This window comes from Polypterus senegalus, chromosome 4 (genome assembly GCF_016835505.1).
Source record: "Polypterus senegalus isolate Bchr_013 chromosome 4, ASM1683550v1, whole genome shotgun sequence".
Lineage (NCBI taxonomy): Eukaryota > Metazoa > Chordata > Cladistia > Polypteriformes > Polypteridae > Polypterus > Polypterus senegalus.
This window is the reverse complement of record NC_053157.1, coordinates 7784346-7804918: the sequence shown is the minus strand read 5'-3', so window position 1 is coordinate 7804918 and position 20573 is coordinate 7784346. Positions and strand designations below refer to the sequence as shown.

Below are 20573 nucleotides of genomic sequence, written 5' to 3'. Positions count from 1 at the left end.
GCCATTTTTAGGTTTCTCCAGAGATGCTCAATTGGGTTTAAGTCAGGGCTCTGGCTGGGCCATTCAAGAACAGTCACAGAGTTGTTGTGAAGCCACTCCTTCGTTATTTTAGCTGTGTGCTTAGGGTCATTGTCTTGTTGGAAGGTAAACCTTCGGCCCAGTCTGAGGTCCTTAGCACTCTGGAGAAGGTTTTTGTCCAGGATATCCCTGTACTTGGCCACATTCATCTTTCCCTCGATTGCAACCAGTCGTCCTGTCCCTGCAGCTGAAAAACACCCCGACAGCATGATGCTGCCACCGCCATGCTTCACTGTGGGGACTGTATTGGACAAGTGATGAGCAGTGCCTGGTTGTCTCCACACATACCGATTAAGGCCAAAAGTTCTATCTTGGTCTCATCAGACCAGAGAATCTTATTTCTCACCATCTCAGAGTCCTTCAGGTGTCTTTTAGCAAACTCCATGCGGGCTGTCATATGTCTTGCACTGAGGAGAGGCTTCCGACAGGCCACTCTGCCATAAAGCCCTGACTGGTGGAGGGCTGCAGTGATGGTTGACTTTCTACAACTTTCTCCCATCTCCTGACTGCATCTCTGAAGCTCAGCCAAAGTGATCTTTGGGTTCTTCTTTACCTCTCCCACCAAGGCTCTTCTCCCCCGGTAGCTCAGCTTGGCCGGGCAGCCAGCTCTAGGAAGCGTTCTGGTCGTCCCAAACGTCTTCCATTTAAGGATTATGGAGGCCACTGTGCTCTTGGGAACCTTAAGTGCAGCAGAAATTTTTTTGTAACCTTGGCCAGATCTGTGCCTTGCCACAATTCTGTCTCTGAGCTCTTCAGGCAGTTCCTTTGACCTCATGATTCTCATTTGCTCTGACATGCATTGTGAGCTGTAAGGTCTTATATAGACAGACAGGTGTGTGGCTTTCCTAATCAAGTCCAATCAGTAGAATCAAACACAGCTGGACTCAAATGAAGGTGATCTCAAGGATGATCAGAAGAAATGGAAAGCACCGGAGTTAAATATATGAGTGTCACAGCAAAGGGTCTGAATACTTAGGACCAGGTGAGATTTCAGTTTTTCTTTTTTAATAAATCAATAAATCTGCAACAATTTCAAAAATTCTTTTTTTTGTCTGTCAATATGGGGTGCTGTGTGTACATTAATGAGGGAAAAAATTAATTTAAATGATTTTAGCAAATGGCTGCAATATAACAAAGAGTGAAGAATTGAAGGGGGTCTGAATGCTTTCCGTACCCACTGTACTTGTCTGCGTCACTCGCTTCATATTCTTTTGCTGCCATCTCAATTGTATAATGCGTTTTTTGTTCAGTGCTCTTTGGAGCTCTTGTTTTTTGTGTGCGTACTGCGTTCACAGTCAGTTCACGTGAGCCGCTCGGAGTACATGCATCAAAGGTTCTCAGCTGTGCTTGTGCTATCTCGTGCGATCTTGCAATTACAACGGCTTTACTTAATGTTAGCTAAGACCCGGCACTTAAAAGTTTCTCTCACACTTTTGCTGAGTTTGTGCCAAACACTATTCTATCCCTGACCATCTCATCTTTGTTTGCATAAGCACAGTCCTTCACCCGCAAATATTTAGCGGCAGCGTGTCTATTGGATTGCTGCTGACGGATGGCCTTATATGGGCAGGCACTCAATTAAGTGGGAGGCGTGATGATGAGGGACGCAACTCCGCCTCACACGGTGACCGAGCTGCAGGCTATAGCCGTATATTTGTATGTAAGTAGGATTCAGTTATGACCGTTACGCATAGAATATTGAAATGAAACCTGCTTAACTTTTGTAAGTAAGCTGTAAGGAATGAGCCTGCCACATTTCAGCCTTCTACCTACACGGGAAGTTGGAGAATTAGGGATGAGTGAGTCAGTCAGTGAGTGAGTGAGTCAGTCAGTTAGTGAGGGCTTTGCCTTTTATTAGTGTATATATATATATATATATAGTATTTCCTATCTATCTATTATATAGTGCCTTTCACAGCTATATATCAATTATATAATGCCTTTCACATCTATGTGTCTAACCATCTATCTATCTATCTACATTGTATAATGTATACTGCCTTTCACATCTATCTATCGATCTACATTTTATCGTATATAGTGCCTTTCACATTATCTATCTATCTATATTTTATTATACAGTGCCTTTCATATCTATCATATAATGACTTTCATCTATCTACTATATAGTGCCTTTCACATCTGTCTGTCTATCTACATTGTATCATATATATAATGCCTTTCACGTCTAGTATATAGTGCCTTTCACACTGTCTGTCTATCTATGAAATGTGAACAAGAAGACACAAGACAAAAATCTGAACCCCAACCAGAGAGGGAAACCCTGACTGAAATGCAACACTTGGCACCTGCGCTTGAGCCCCCAACACATCTTTTTCCGTGACGCACTGACAATTTCTTCCTTCTTCACCTTTTTCTTGACTATCAAGACTGTCAGTTTTTCTCTTTAACGGGGTCAGTTTAGCAGTTTTATGGCAATAATATTTTCATTTAATCATTTGTTCGTGTGACTTTCATGTGATCAATTACTGTTTTCCCGAGAAGTGCAAATTAACTGCAGCATAATAAAGGGATGCTTGTTGTGTTAATGATCTTAAAAGTTTGATTTCTTGAGTGGAATGTTTATCCCTTTTTTTCTCTCTTCTTTTTAATTCAGGGTATCGTTGTAACGCCTCTGCTGCTTCTGCTGTTTGTAAGTAGAAACGCTTTGTTTACTTTTTATAATGTTATCAACATTGAGACATGAGAAGTGCTCTGACAGGGACAACTTGTTCCATACCCTCTGAATTATGATGAGCTGCTGTATTATTGGAGAACTGACTGAATCTGAATAATTAATCACATTTTAGATTTTATTCTTGATTATGTTGATTTGTTCACATGACACTTTTGGATCACATCAGATTAGATTTTTTTTTTTGTTTGTTCCTAGTGATATATTTGGCAATTTTATCATTCGATAATTGACTTATCCGTACAGTGGATTCCATACTTGTCATCACTGACGGTGCTCCGTCTCTCAAGTAACGTGAACTGAATGAGCAGCTGTGTTATTGTGCAGTGAGTGGAACTTGCCAGTTTCATTTTTTGGATTGGCCTTCTCTTGCACTGTAATTTTAACACACACTTACACAAACCCTATCTACATAAGCAGTTCCAGAGCCCATCACTCCTCAATACTCTCTCACATTCAGACTCACTAGTGTCGGTGTGAACGATACACGTGTCCCCTGATATAACCTAGACATTCAATGTGGACACACTTTAGTCCCTGTGAATAACTTGGACCGGTGTGTTTCTTAAATTATTTTTTTCTCGCAACCCATCTTACCCTTCTGAAGGGTTTCAAGAACCCGTCAATGAGAACCTTTAGATCTTTTGATCACTGCTGACAGTCCTAGCGGGTGTGGTGCCCCCTTGTAGAATCACTACTAACAGTCAAAGCCGAGTAATGTTGATTGCATAAATTGCACATGGTGACCCATCATGAGACACTACACAAATCCTACATGACCCTTTCCCATTGATAATGCAGCAAACCTTTAAGAAAACAAGACTTAGACAAATGAGGGCTGATACATCTTGGGCAATGCCACCCACCAACCAATGATACATTAATCACAACCATGCTGTCCTCAATTGGGGACGTCTCCCTTAGCCTGCTAACCATATGGGAAAGAAAGTGGCAGCCACCCTCACGCCAGGTGCCCAATATCTACTTTATTATTTTAGTCACTCAAGATATGCAGACAAAATAACAGCAAAATAGTATTTATTAAGAATAAAATAATAGCAGCAGAGGAGAATAGAGTTTAAATTATAAATGGATAGTATAGTCCTAGGTAAAAATAAACCTTTGCTTTAAAGTAAGAAAGCTTACTCAAGATTAGTTGCAAAGGAAGCATCAGTGTGAAAGGAGTACAACATTAAGTCAGTGGCACTTGTGGCCTATTGATCTGGTCAGTTAAGTAGCAGAGGGGCTTGTTCATCAGTTTCAGCTGCTTTGGTGCTCTAGAGGGGCCACAATGAGACGACCCCCAAAACAGGAATGAATGGTTTAACAGGTGGAGGGAGGCCACTGAGATTTTGCCCTCCTCATCTGTTTTGTCACTCGTTTTGCATTTGGCTGCGGTCCGCGTCACTACTAGTAGCATGAGGCTATACCTGGATCATACAGAGGTGGCACAGGTAGTCCAACTTCTCCACGATGGCAGGCACATCAATACGTGTCATTGCTAGAGGGTTTGCTGTGTCTCCCAGCACAGTCTCAAGGGCAACAAACAATCAGAAACAGACTTCATGAGTGTGGCCGAGGGTCCGACATCCTCTTGTGGACACCATGGAGCTCAATTGGCATTTGCCATAGAATACCAGAATTGGCAGATCCACCACTGGCGGGCACCCTGTGCTTTGCACAAATGACAGCAAGTTCACCCTGAGTACATGTGACAGACATGAAAGGGTCTGGAGAAGCCATGGAGAACGTTATGCTGTCTGTAACGTCGTTCTAATGACCTGTTTGGTGGTGGGTCAGTGATGGTCAGTCTGGGGAGGGATATCCATGGGGGGACGCACAGGCCTCTACAGGCCAGTCAATGGCACCTTGACTGCCATTAGGTATTGGGAGTGAAATCCTTGGCCCCATTGTCGTGATCACTGAAATTTATTTTGGTATAAAACACACATCATGCTCTGAGTCTATCATGTCTCTCTTTCTGTTTGTTTATCATATAGTGTGTTTGGTATCTGTCTGCATCTGTCTTTTATACTGTATATATAGTATCATATAGTGCCTTTCATATCTATCTATCTATCTATCTATCATATAGTGCCTTTCATATCTATCTATCTATCTATCTATCTATCTATCATATAGTGCCTTTCATATCTATCTATCTATCTATATATCTATCTATCATATAGTGCCTTTCATATCTATCTTTCATATAGTGACTTTCATATCTATCTATCTATCTATCTATCTATCTATCTATCTATCTATCAATCATATAGTGCCTTTTATATCTATCTTTCATATAGTGACTTTCATATCTATCTATCTATCTATTATATAGTGCCTTTCACTCTATCTATCTATCCATCTATCTATCTATCTATCTATCTATCTATTATATAGTGCCTTTCATATCTATCTATCTATCTATCTATCTATCTATCTATCTATCTATCTATCTATCTATCTATCATATAGTGCCTTTTATCTATCTATCTATCTAATTAAATACAACAGTGAGTCAACCCATCATTTATGAAACTGTAGCATAAAGGAAATGTAATCAGAAAACCTGAGATATGAGTTGGGCACAGTGAGAGTTTGTAAAAACAAGATCCAGTTTGTTGTTCTCGCCACTGGTTGAAAACTTTATGCATTGATAAAAATTTGAGTAGAAAGTTCATCAAGTACACAGAATTAAAATCTCTATCCTCAATAATAAAACCACTAGGATGCACCTCTATAACAGTTCCATAGAGCACTGGGAGTACAAGCAGACAAAAGGGAGAGCTATACAAGGCCCCAGTACTGAGCTAATATCATGAACTGGCTTTGCTTCTGCCACTCCCGTGTCTTCTCGTGTTCCTTGTTTCTGTTGCTCCCCTTAATCTGCTTTCATTTCTAATTAACCTTCCCTTCAGTGTCCTGATCATTTGCAAAAAGAAAAAAAAATGCACAGGGCCTCACAAATGAATGTCAAGTAATGACTGATGTCTTCTTTTTCGACTTCCTAACTGGAATTTGCATTCCTTGGATTTAGTTGTTCGTTGGGATTTTTTTTTTTGTGTGTGAATTGTACTCGAAGCACTTGCAGGAGTCACAGCTGCCATACATGCTGTCAAGAGTTCATCTTACAATACCGTCTTGAAAGCTGTTTAGATTCCTCTGGAAATTGCTTGCATGCCGTCAAATTTATGATTTTAATTCTTTCCCTCAGAATGCATGCAAATGAGCCCCAGGAGCCAGGCAGTCACTCGAAGGGAGCGTTGTTAAGTTATACAAATGTCTTAATAAAGGCAAGACACGTCCAGGCCGGAATGTACCGGCAAAAAAAAAAAAATGCCTCACAAATGGATGGCCGTACTTGACTTGCGAGAGGTTATATTTTCATTAAACGAGATTAAATGTGCTTGGCAGTTGCGATTCAGACTTTTCCTTACAGGTCAGCAGATCTCTCTGATTATTTTCCATCTCTTTCTCTCAGTGTTTTCTCTCCTAATGTTCAGCTGGTGTATTATACAGTAGGTATATGCCATTAAGCTCACTTGGGGTTTCTTAGCTTACCTGCGTAAGCACTACTTAAAGATGCTATAAAACTCAGCGGCGTTATTGCCAGACTGCTGTCCACAAAAAGGTTTTTGTTTGTTTGTTCTTTTTTTTTTTATTTTATTTACTACCAACTGAATGTTTAGTTCACTGATTATAAAAGCCATCTGGAATAAAGTCATCTGTCATGCAGAGGTTGGTGACCGGGAATTTTTATTTTCCTCCTCTGTAGTGCAACCCAGAAACAAATGATACTTGCGAAACTAAAGGTGAAGTGTGATTTTACCACATTTTCCTTATTTCTTCTGTGTAAAATACAGTAATACATTTGACACTTTATTGCCTACATAAGGTAGCGTTTGTATTTTCTTATTACTACCATATTGGTGTAAATACAGTCCTACATTAGAACAGACTGAGCAGTGTGTGGAAGTGTGCCGCTGATGTACTGCGTTTTATGACTTGAGTTGTGAAAGGGTTAAAGCTTTAGTGACTTAAGTCTCGTGACATCAAGAATAATAAATTCTACTTTTTTTTCCCCTCCAGCTTGGCTCCTCCTCCTCAGTGCCTTTCTCCTCCATTTTTTCTCAGCTGTTTATGACTGTCGTAGTTCCTCTTATAGTTGGACAGGTAAGGCATTCGCGTTTCACGTCTCTTCCTTTCAGTGATGCATTGACAATGATTTGATGTGTAAGAATTCCAGCCCCTCTGAACAGTATTTGATAGGACAACTGCATTCTTAGGCCTCTTAATTTTATCATGTAATGTTGTGTTGTTTCTTTTCTTTTATAACTCCTATTAGGGTTTAAGAGTCTAATTCTGGTGCATGCAAGAAGAATGTAGAAAGGAGATAGAGGATTAAAGATGGATAGGAAGAAGAAAGAATATTTGAGGGTTAATGATGATCAGAATTCAGAAGTTAGCCTCCAGTAGAGAGGACACATTTACATTAAGTGTCCATAATTACACTGTAACTACTATGTAATTTCCTGTATAAGTCCAGTGTAACTATGAGTTATTACTCTGTATTGTACTTACTGTGTAATACAAAGTAACGCTATAGTTAATTACTCAGTTATCTTTGTTATTCCACAGTTAATATAATTACAAAGTAACAATTTATCACTGATCCAAAAACAAGTGTACTTACATAGTTACATTGCATCTGTACTTTCAAAATATAATAAAAACATCAGGGTATGTAACTACAACTATGTAACAGATGTTCCATGGTCTGGGCGATTTTAATGGAGAATTGCAGTGTTTTTGATGATATTTCAAGATCTTTTTTAAATGGTGAAAACACCTTTGCAAAATGGTTAACGCTTTTGCCTCACAGGTCCATTATCCTGAGATGGAATTCTGTCTGGAGATATGTGTATAAAATTTGTACGTTCTACCCATGTCTCCCTATGTCTTCTTCATGGGTTTTACTGCCACATCCCAGGGACATGTAGGTTGGGTTACGTGGCCGTATGTGTGAGAGCGTGACTGCCGGTATGTTTGTCAGTTGGCCTTGCTCTTTCCTGCCTTGTGCCCGGTGATGCATGGAATGGCTCAGCGGCCCTGTGTACCTTGATTGAATGATGCAAGTTTGGCAGTTTTATATTCAGGATGGGTATAATAATAGCCCAAAAAATTGAAACAATAAATAGTGTAACACGACTACAAGAATGTGACAAATGCTTGTTTAAGCTAAACATGTCAAGGGTGCGCCCATCTAGATTTTGGGAAAAAGCGTTAACCATTTTGCAAAGGTTTTTTCACCATTTAAAAAAGATCTTAAAAATATCATCTAAAACCTATGCAGTTATCACTGCAATTCTCCATTACAATTTCCCAGACCAAATGTTACATAGCTGTAGTTACATACCCTGATGCTTTTATTATATTTTGAAAGTACAGATACAGTGTAACTATGTAAGTACACTTGTTTTTGGATCAGTGATAAATTGTTACTTTGTAATTATATTAACTAACGAATAACAATGTCAACTGAGTAATTAACTATAGCGTTAGTTTGTATTACACAGTAAGTACAGAGTAATAACTCATAGTTACACTGTACTAATACAGGAAATTACGTAGTAGTTACAGTGTAATTATGGACACTTAATGTAAAGTATTTCCCAAATTTCAATATCTTAGGTATAGTGGTAGCGCAAGATGGAGAATTAGATTCAGAGATAACCCATTGAGTGCAGTGTGGATTAATCAATTGGAAGAAGGGATCAGGAGTATTGTGTGATTGAAGAATTACTGCGTTGGTTAAAGGTAAGTTTTTTTTAAGACGCTGGTAAGACCAGCAATAATGTACAAGGTCCAACACACACAAAATAAAACAAGACTGTGTCTGTAATGTTTATTTATTTAATAAATGAAGAAAGTTAACTACAATCATCTTCAATGCTGACAGAGATGGCAGTAGATTCATACCTGGTGTCATGGATTGTAGACTATCTTACAGACAGACCTCAGTATGTGCGTCTCGGGAACTGCAGGTCTGACATTGTGGTCAGCAGCACAGGAGTGCCACAGGGGACTGGACTTTCTCCAGGTCCTGTTCAGCCAACATACATCAGACTTCCAACACGACTCGGAGTCCTGCCACGTGCAAAAGTTCGCTGATGACACTGCTATCGTGGGCTGCATCAGGAGTGGGCAGAAGAAGGAGTATAGGAACCTAATCAAGGACTTTGTTAAATGGGACAACTCAAACCACCTACACCTGAACACCAGCAAAACCAAGGAGCTGGTGATGGATTTTAGGAGGCTCAGGCCCCTCATGGACCATGTGATCATCAGAGTTGACTGTGCAGAGGGTACAGACCTATAAATACCAGCTGGATGATAAATTGGACTGGACTGCCAATACTGATGTTCTGTGTAAGAGAGGACAGAGCCGACTATACTTCCTTAGAAGGCTGGCGTCCTTCAACATCTGCAATAAGATGCTGCAGATGTTCTATCAGACGGTTGTGGCGAGTGCCCTCTTCTATGTGGTGGTGTGCTGGGGAGGTAGCATAAAGAAGATGGACGCCTCACGCCTGGACAAACTGGTGAGGAAGGCAGGCTCTATTGTAGGCACGGAGCTGGACAGTTTGACATCCATGGCAGAGCGACGGGCGCTGAGCAGACTCCAGTCAATCATGGAGAATCCACTGCATCCATTGAACAGGATCATCTTCAGACAGAGGGGCAGCATATCTCTCTCTCTCTCTCTCTCTCACAGGGGTCCTCAATCATGGCCCTGGATAGCCGTGATGGCGTCAGGTTTTTGCTCCAACCCAGTTGCTTAATAAGAAGTACTTATTGCTCAAGTAACACTTCTGCTTCACTTTGCTTGTCTCGCTCATTAAGATTTTGAACCCTTATTACTTATTTTAGTCTTAAACAGTTGTATTCTTCATTTTCAATTGGTCCTAATTAGCTATAACATGCAAATGACAAAAGAGACCAGCATTTCTCCATTTAGCTTGTTACCATTTACACCTCTGTGTGTATTTATCATGGGTTTAATTAAATACTTGGAAGGAAAGTGAAGGACTGAGAATCACTCATCCATTTTAGCCTTCAAATCTTTTGGATGATTTCCTTAGAAAAGGGAAGAAAATCTAGGATATGAGAATTACCTGACATAGCAGAGTTAAAGCACCTAACAAGCCATGAAATTAAATTATTTGCACCAATTGCTTTCTAATTAAGCAACCGGGTTAGAACAAAAACCTGCAGCCACTGCGGCCCTCCAGGACAATGGTTGAGGACCCCTGTTCAAAATAGTTCCCTTCTGATTTGACACACAGCTGCATCCAATGCTGCCAATGCTCAGAGCAATTCTACAGATCATTTTTTTAAAGGCTGTTGAAGATCTCCATCGTTTTTGCTTTCACATCTTCTACCCTCAAAACTGGGTTCTTGAGCACCGACTTGTGCCATTAAAAAACGCGTAGACAAGACATGCACTCTTCACAGTAAGCCTCAGTCATTAATTGAAAGGTTTCCATCACAGACGACTTCAGTTTACCAAGAAACGTGATGTTAATTCGCTGTTCACTCTTACACTCTGACATTTTCCGAACGCGTGTATTTGAACACGCGTCCACTCGTACTGAGTGAAGCCATCAAGTTGAGCCTTTTCTTAATGTTGACAAGTTAGAATAGGCTCTATAACCATCTCTTTGTTTCTCTCTTCCCACTCTTGGTTTGTGTGTCAGACCTCGTATGGAGCTGAGACGTGGGCAGTCGAGGGAGTGCAGAAGAAGTCAGATGTGTTAGAAATGAGAATGTTGAGATGGATGTGTGGAGTTACAAAAAAGGACAGAATAAGAAATGAGACCATCAGATGTACAACAAAAGTAGGAGAGAAATCGAAGTGAAAGAAAGTAGGCTGAAGTGACATGGGATGAGAAGAGTCAATGAATACGTGGGCAAAGAGTGATGGGAATGAAAGTACAAGGAAGGAGAAAGCAACGGAGGCCAAAGTGGAGGTGGATGGATAAAGTAAAAGAAGATCTAAAGGAAAAGGGCTTGACTGGTGAGGAGGTGCAGGATTGAGCTGTTTGGGAAATGCTGATCAAGCAGATCAGCCCCACGTAAGGGGGAAAAGATGAAGAAGGCCAACTCTGATATTAGTTTCTGATATTACCAGATGCACCTAACATGAAAGGTGCCAATTAAACTATTAGGTTGTTTTCTTAATGGGCAATAGAAAGAAATCTCAAAACCAGCTGTTACCACCACCACCACCACCACCAACAATGTATTTCTTGTATAGCCCAGAATGACACAAGGAATGCCACGGTGGGCTTTAACAGGCCCTGTTTTTTGACAGTTCCCCCCGGCTTTGGCTCCCTAAGAAGAACAGAAAAATTCCAAAAACAATCCTTGCTGGGAACACAATGGAAGAGATCTTGGAAAATACAATTTAGAAAGAGACCCTGTTCCAAGTGGATTGGACGTGCAACAGGTGTCAGAAGATGGGGTAAATACAACCCACAAAACAGAACACAAGGACTCCTCTTCACAAAGCTCGATGGCCAATCTCTCAGTAACCCCTCAGAAATACAATACAACAGTGCAAACTAAATTTTGTTCTTGCATGGCACTCCTCACCACATGCAGGCACAGAGCGCAGTGACAACTCTCAAAGCAAAATGCAAGAATAAATGATACCACTCAGTAAATACAGAACTGTCACATATGAGGATAGAGATTTGTTGTAATACACCAAAAACAAAGTAGAAACTAATGAGCGTAGATGAAAAACAACATTTTCTGTCCATCAGTTATTGTAGAATCACAGCCAGATTGTAGAAGAGGAGTCAGACAAGCCAGACACAGTCAGAGTCCTGGGGACCTCGGTCAATAAGCAACCAACTACAGTGGAACCTCGGGTCACGACCGTAATTCGTTCCAAAACTCTGGTCGTGACCCGAACCAATTTCCCCTATAGGATTGTGTGTAAATACAATGAACCCTCTCCAGACCGTACAAGAGCTGTATGTAAATATATATTTTTTTAAAGATTTTTAAGCACAAAAATAGTTAATAACACCATGGAATGCACAGCGTAATAGTAAACTAAATGTAAAAACATTGAAGAACACTGAGAAAGCCTTGAACAGAGGAAACTAACATTGCAAGAGTTAACGCTACAACCTTACGAACCGGTCGCTGTAAACACTTTTGTTTTAATGAGTTTTAAGCACAAATGAAAATCTGAAAAATCCTTAATTTATACAAAAACTAACCATAAACAACCAAGAAAACTAACCTTGCATGCATGCACGTCTGACCGAGAACAATGTACAGGGAGAGACTGAACACGTGTGGAAATCATCGGCGCATACGAACCGGAAGGGAAACTGGCTTGTCCGTCACCCGAGTGTGTGGTCGTGAACATATGCAAAAGATTGACGAAGTTTTTGGTCGTAACCCGATTTGTACGTGTTCAGAGATGTTCGTGACGCGAGGTTCCCCTGTACTCAGGAGCACATTGTACATTGTTTTATTCGGATTGCTTCATCCTTGCGAGAGTTATTACAGAATTATCGGGGACTCTTTTGAGTAAATCTCCCTGTACAAAGAAATAAAAAAATCCACAATACCAAAATCTAGAAATTCAATGAATACAAAAAATTGTCAAAGAAAAGATAAAGAAAATCTAGAAAACAATGGTAAAAGAGAAGCGAAACAGACTAAAGTCCAAACCTCGACACCCTAATAATCTGAAACTACTCAAAACACAGGACATCCAATGTCAGAAGAATGTAAACCTTTACAAAAACGACACAAATGGGAGCCGAAGACCTCTAGTGCTTGAGCTAATGCCACTGCACTCGAGCTGAGGCAGCAGATGTTCTGTGCAGGGCTCTCAAGTAACTGTAGCTCCACTGACTTTGTAAAAAGGCCTTGTGTGCCTTTAAGGCACTGAAGCATGGTCACGTGAAAATTGTGTTTGTGAGATGTACCTCGTGAAAACCGGAACTACTGGAGCTGCTAGAGAAAGTTAAGTTTGTGCGTTGTTGACCAAATGTAAGTTCTTATGTACATATTTAGAAGTTAAGTGTTAAAAGTTAGAGAGAAAACTGTTCTGAGTTAGTAGTTAGGTTAATATTTTACGTTACTTAGTGTTTATTATCATTACCGTAGATCCTATTAATACTATTCAGTAAAGTAGAGGATGTACTTTGTTTAATGTAGATTCAGCCTGTAAATTATTGGGATGTTGCATTAAATCTTTAAGAGATGTTGTGTATTAATATGGATATAAACCTGTTACGTTACCTCATTGAAACTGTAATTGCAAACACCTTGCGTTGAAAGTGTGAAGCTATAGTGCCACCTATTGGACATTTGTGTATAGCATAGTGAGATAACATGTATATACTGTATGTACTAAATGTCCTATTTTGTTGTTTGCCTGTTAGACCACACATACACCTACCTACCTACCTACCTGTACAGTTGTTCTACTTCATGTGAATTTTTGGCATTTCAACATTAAAGCAGTGCTCCTGAAATGGTTGGATTAGTTCCTGTGTTCTAACCGACACACCACAGCGACTACAGCGTATTGCACGTCTGCCTCCTGAAATTACTTCACAATAGACTGAAAGCCCGCTCTTGATTTTTACAAACTAAACACACATATGGCGCAGGAGGACGCACTATGAGAAGCAGAATCTCAAAAACAAGAAATAATTAAAAGCAAGCAGCAAAAAGGGAGTTTGGGTATATTGTAAAACTCAAACTACAAAAAACAAACAAAACCAGAAGAAAGACAGAAATGCAAATGTCACCGAGATCATGACAGATTTATTAATGAAACAAGAGTGTATCTACTGTATAACAAGCAACCAAGCAATGCTGGGCTCAGGTGCTAGTAGGGGATAAGGACAAAGCAAACACACGATTTTTCCCTCCCACTGCTCTCTTCTTCCAATGACCAATCTTTGCACACCACCCATACTACATCAACAACCTCTTAATCAGGAGTCAGCCGTTTTTACCGCTGCACCACCCAAACGATCGTGTCGGCGTTGTACCCTATCCTGGTTTTTTTTTCTGCGATTATATTCTTGAATAAAAGTGCACTTGTTTTGTTATACTTGTACCTTTTATGAAAGTGTTCATTTGATATTTGGACTTTAGTCTTCACACATTATATACTTCATGTCTATATTTTGTCAATTATTACTAAAACATGAAAAATGTTTCTTTTTTATGCGTTCAACAATTCCGGCCTCGCATTTCCTATCTTAGTACATTTACACAGATCGTTGTAGACACAAAACATACATGAAACGTATGTATTCCAAATGACAATACAGTAATCCCTCGCAATATCGCGCTTCGACTTTCGCGGCTTCACTCTATCGCGGATTTTAAATGTAAGCACATCTAAATATATATCACAGATTTTTCGCTGGTTCGCCGCTTTCATGGACAATGGGTCTTTTAATTTAGGTTACATGCTTCCTCAGTTTGATTGCCCAGTTGATTTCATACAAGGGATGCTATTGGCGGATGGCTTAGAAGCTACCCAATCAGAGCATGTATTACATATTAACTAAAACTCCTCAATGCTATAAGATATGCTTCCCGCGCCGTGCGGTGCTTGTTTGCTTCTCTCTATCTTTCTCACTCTCTCTGCCTGACAGAGTGTGAGCAGAGGGGCTGTTTGCACAGAGGACACGGACGCTCCTCTACAAAATGCCGCTTTATCGCGGTGCTTCTGTATACTTAAAAGCAAGTATTGATTTTTTGATTGTTTGCTTTTCTTAGCGAGCGCTCTCTCTGACATTCTCTGTTCCTGACGGCGCTCCTTTATGACGGCGCTCCTTTGAAGATGATATGTTTGCTTTCTTTTAATTGTGAGAAAGAACTGTCATCTCTGTCTTGTAATGGAGCACAGTTTAAACGTTTGACTAAAGGGTGTTATTTCATGTCTAGAGGGCTCTAATAATGTTAACAGTGTGGGAGAGTTTATAAGGGCTTAAAATATATAAAAATAACTATACAAACATATGGTTTCTACTTCACGGATTTTCACCTATCCTGCGATCCGCGATCGAGGAGGGATTACTGTATATTATTTACCCTCTACAGTTCCAGGCACCTCACACCCAGATAAAGAGACTTGACTTGTTTACTTATTCTATGCTTTGATTTCATGAAACATTAAGATATTAAACTGTGCGCTTTTCCATTAAAACTGAGCTGTTGTAAACCATTTAACCAGTAGTGTATGAAGAAGGATGCGTTTCTAATAAGCTTTCAAATTAAGGTCTATTATAGTATGATGTGATATAAGCATAGAAATATTAGATTTTTTTTTTTTTTTCCATCATCGGCATAAAAATAAAACTGAACCCAAAAAACTTTAAATTCTCACATCTGGAGAGCTACATCTGATTTTTTCTTTCAATTGCGCTCCAATTTACATAGTTTTGGAAGTTTACCAAGGCAGTGAAAACCACTCAAGATTTACACACATCGGGAAATGCAAATTATTAATTTTTTTTTTCTTTTTGTCTGTTGAGTTTTCTCGACATCGTGTCATGTCATCATGATACTCATCCACGTTTTTAATTTTTTTGACCGGTGATCAAAGCCTAAAGTAGGCATATGCCAAAAACACGGCAAGAGTAATTGCCTCCTGTGGCAAAGAAGCATGCCCTCATCATATACATTGTAAGCGGGGAAAGAAATGAGAGGACCACCAGAGCCTGTTCACACCGTAAAATGTGATTATAAATGTGAATCATTGAGGAACCTCCAGTCTACTAAACATTCTTTCCCCAGAACAAGCGTTGGCTGTTAGGAGAGAACACAACCTCTTTGAGAAGCTGTCAGGCGGTACCGTGTGCCAAATGCACAGCCACAATATCATTTATTTTATTTTTCAAATTTTTTCTTTTTTTTTTTTTTTTTTTTTAATTTTTACAATTTTTTTTTTGTGAGCCCCTGCCTGGCAAACATGAAGTCACAACATGACAGACAGAAGAAACGACAACTGCCAGAATTGACATGTTCCCTATTCTTTTGGCATGCCTTCTCCTCTCTGGACACCTGATTGATTCTGACAGACTATATTGGGTATTTCATATGAAAGAGAATTTTATGATTAAATGTTAATGAGCTCGAATTTTTCTCAGTGCTTTTATTACAGGCCCCCAGTTTTGAACATTTTTCAAAGTAACACACCCAAATCCACTGTTTGCTATGAATTAATAATACCGTCTTGTCAGAGCAGCAGCGTTCATGCATTCTTTAATCAGCCTGCTTGAGACAGGCTCCTCATGAAAGGTAGTTTAAAGATCAAAACAGCTTCAACTTAGCAAGTAGCCCAGACAATTTATATATTGATTAATGGCCATCGTGCGGGTGATTTCATTTTCCGTCCTCTTTGGTTTTGTGCCAGTCAGGGCATGGGCTCCCTGTAATTAAGTAAAAAAAAAAAAAAAGACAATTGTTTATTCATGCTAATACATTCAGAGTGCAGGCCCTTAGGATTCATTAATTATACCATCGTGTTCAAAGGTTCTATAATATTGTAGCATAAAGGCATTTTAATTATAATCACCGTGATTTGAATGATTTTTTTTAAACACATTTTGTACAGTGATTGCAGCTCAAAGCACTTTACAAGGATGCAGTTTACCAGAAGAGAATATAATAAAATAAAAACAGATATTAGTAGTAGTGAAATTATATACTAACCTTAGAAACCTCTTGTCGTGATTGGACAGATGTTTTTCATTTTTTATACACTTGCGGCATTGTTTTGGGAATTTGGCAAGCCAAGGAATTCAGTGGTGACATTTAATTAACTATAGAAGATTATCCGTGCCAAAATGACATGCAATCCAATGTGGTAACTACATTGCAGCGCAGCGCATCCACACGTGCTGCATTTAATGTTGGCACGGTTTTATCACGTCATAATTAAAAATATAGCACCCTAATAATCGATTGCTTTTCACTACTTCACACAATGTTCAGGTCAATTTAAAATGCTGTCTGCTTCTTATTTCATTTTAATTCATGCCCATAGATTGCGTGGTATGACTAAAAGCAAAGCAAACACATTGCATTTCACATAGCAGCTTCTCTGACTTTAGTGCATTTTGATTCAAGATCATGCGTCAATCAAAACTGAATGTAATCAAATGACCAATCATCATCAAAAGGTGGGGCAAGGGGCATTCCCATCACAAAAGTGTTCACCCAGCACTAAGATGGGGAATGTGGAGCTGATAAGGAAACTGCCAGTATAAATGATAAGTTCATTTTTGATTGGTAGCTGGAAAGTGCCAGTGTAATAATGCAGAGGGTGCAGACCTATAAATACCTGGGAGAGCAGCTGGATTATAAACTGGACTGGACTGCCAATACTGATGCTCTGTGCTGACTATAAGTCCTTAGAAGGCTGGCGTCCTTCAACATCTGGAATAAGATGCTGCAGATGTTCAATCAGACGGTTGTGGCGAGCGCCCTCTTCTATGCAGTGGTGTGCTGGGGAGGCAGCATAAAGAAGAGCCTGGACAAACTGGTGAGGAAGGCAGGCTCTATTGTAGGCACAGAGCAGGACAGTTTGACATCGGTGGCAGAGCGACGGGGGCTGAGCAGGCTCCTGTCAATCATGGAGAATCCACTGCATCATCTGAACAGGATCATCTCCAGACAGAGGAACAGCTTCAGACAGACTGCTGTCACCATCCTGCTCCACTGACAGACTGAGGAGACCCCACACTATGAGACTCTTCAATTCCACCCAGGGGGGTAAACGTTAACATTATACAAAGTTATTGTCTGTTATACCTGCATTGTTATCACTCTGATATTTAATATTGTTCTTTATCAGTATGCTGCTGCTGGAGTATGGGAATTTCCCCTTGGGATTAATAAAGTATCTGTCTATAGATAGATGAGAGGCACTGTATGATAGATAAATAAATGAATAGATAGAAAGGGCACTCTACATTCGATCAACAGAAGTGAAAGGTGCTATACAATAGATAGGTAGGTAGATATCAATGGTACTTTTTAATAGATGTATGAATAGATGGACAGATGTGAAAGGTGCTATATAATAAGTATCACAATACAGATATTGAAGAGAAAGGTGCTATACTGCTAATAGAAAGGTATGACAGGCACTGCATAATACATCTCTCTATTATAAAAGGAAATCCTGAGACGAGACTTTTTCTGAGATAATTTCAACTCCCAAGAGAGAGAATTTCAGGTCCCGCAAGACCAGACTTTTTGCCAAGACATTTTGACAAGTCCCGCCAACCTCTCAATTATTTACAACCACGCCCACGGTCCGCTCACTTTTCATTCGCGTGAATGGTATTGTCAGACACAGTTCCTGCGCTCTCAGCTCCAAGTGGGGTCGGAAATAAAAGACAAAGAGTAGAACAGAAAGTAGAATGTCGTAAAGAGATTCACAAACGTTGGTGCGATGCACATGCAGAGCAGGTTAGAGATTATGAAAGTACTAAAATTCGAAAGTCTCAAAAAACTTATTGTAAAGATTGCATTAGTGCTAACAAACGGAAATTATTACTCTGTGAAATAATGGAACAACGAAAAGAGATTGAATATATGGACGTATGTGATATGATAGAAGGATGTAGATATTGTTCGGCTTTAAAGTTTAAGTTGGAGACTTGTAGATCGTCTTAATTTGTGTTGCCATCAGGGATAAGTAGTGTTTTTTTCCCAATGAAGAGGCGTATCCACAAGAATTAAAAGATTTGTTGTTTGGTGAAAGTGAAATCCACATACGTGAGCAGCAGAGACGTGAAGTGGCTGGTGCATAGCGCCCGCTTGGGGGTTGGTGAGTGAAGCAAGCAGGGGGCAGAGCCCCCTAGTATACTAAATGCAAAAAGTAATATTGAACAGATAGATAGGTAGATGGACAGATATAAAAGGCACTATATGATGCACAGATGGATGAGAGGCGCTATATAATAGACAGACAGACTTACCTACCCAAATACCACCTCTACCACCACCAAACTCCTACAGAGAATTAAAAGTTTACAGAAGCTCGAGATAAAAGCCACAACAGAAGGAGAATTTCTGACTGCTACAGTAACATCCCTATAACACCTTCAAGAGCGAATGTTCATAAGAGCTGCTGCATACGATTATATAGATCATCAACAAGGGCGTCCTATTCTAAAGGGCGGTTCCTCTGTGCTGCGGGGAGAGAAAGAGAAGAGATTGTTAGCGACAGCTCCCCTCCACAACCCAGTGTGTTTTTACAAACCTCAGTCAAGCCCGTGAGAAGACACTCCAAAGCGCATGTGTGAAATATTATTGTAACAAGACCTTAACATACAAATCTTTGTGTCTTCGTAACACTTACAAAGCATCAGTAGATTTTTTGTTCATCTCTGCAATGACCTGCTAACAAAACGTCATTTTAAGGTGGTCTGAGGTGGCTTAACTGAGACACATTTCTCTTTTTATTCCATATTTAGTATTGAATCTGTGAATCTTTCATATTAGCAGGTCATTTTACGATCATGTCAAAGAAGTGAATAATCCATCCACTTATGTTTTAGAAATGTTATGAACACTAAGTGAAGACATTATTAAGGTCATCTTACGTAAGTACATAAACTGAAGTGTTACCGAAGAAGTTATTGCTAAGTCAAATTTTTATTTTGTTGTTATATAATATTGGCTTTTATTACACTGATCAAGACTTTTTTTTGTCTGTAGCTCATCTCGTAGCACTACCAAGTGCCTTTCTGGCAGTCAATCATCTCGTACACCTCAAACCTTTATTTGCATTTACTGCATGCCGTATTATGTCGACCAGTCTGTACTGCTCAAGATTTTTCCAAGTGCCCGTCATCTCTATGAAGCCACCAACCACATTTACAAGGAAGCTTTCCAATTAAGACTTAGTAGTAATAATAATACTAATAATAATTCTTTATATTTATGTAGTGCTTTTCCCACTATTTGAAGTGCTTTACATAGTAAGTGGTGAGCCACTTCAACTACCACACCTGGATGATGCAATGGCAGCCATTTCTGTGTGTTAGATGGTGATGTGGGGAGACAGAAAGAGCCAATTAGAGACAGGGTTTAATTAGGGCACCAGAATGACTAGGCCGTGGTGGGCAATTTAGCCTGGACATCAGGATATACCCTACTCTTTACGAAGGATGCCCAGGGATCTTTTATAACCACAGAGAGTCAGGATCTCAGTTTTACGTTTCATCCGAAGGACGGTGCCATTCTAACAGCAAGTTATTCTGCAGTTATGCTTATACAATGATATTTTTTGCTTTTACGTCTTTATATTCCATTTTGTTGTCCTTGTCATAAGCATTGTTATCTCTTTTGTGCTTTTACTTTGTATATCAAATTGTTATATAATTTGTATATCAAAATTGTCACAAAGTGTGGGTCATTTTTGACTTAGGCTTAGGGTTAATCTCGTATCTACAAATGCTCAGCCAATCAATGCTTCCTTTATATTGTGTCTTTAGAATCATCACAAGGTGCTACAAAGCAAACAATGTAAAACCACACAACACAACTTGAAAGAATCCAGAGTCATTGACAAGTTAATAATATGAGAGATGTCCAAAAAGTTTACGCACTTTTTTTTAACTCCATTTATTAAGAATTTCAAAAACAAATTACCGTATATACTCGCATATAAGTCGAGGTCTTGAAACCCAAAAAACAGATCATAAAACCAGACTCTGATTTATATGCC

The 20573-nt window shown here is 39.6% G+C and overlaps 1 protein-coding gene across 1 annotated transcript in view; it reads left to right on the top strand.

The window, feature by feature from the left end:
• The window catches only part of LOC120528520 (sodium/bile acid cotransporter 7-A-like), a 292565-nt gene that overhangs the window by 176387 nt on the left and 95605 nt on the right, over positions 1-20573 (top strand). Inside the window, exons 3-4 of the mRNA XM_039752698.1 lie at positions 2696-2731; positions 6866-6949. Of these exons, the coding sequence (XP_039608632.1) occupies positions 2696-2731; positions 6866-6949 (120 nt within the window). The remainder of the gene's footprint in view (positions 1-2695; positions 2732-6865; positions 6950-20573) is intronic.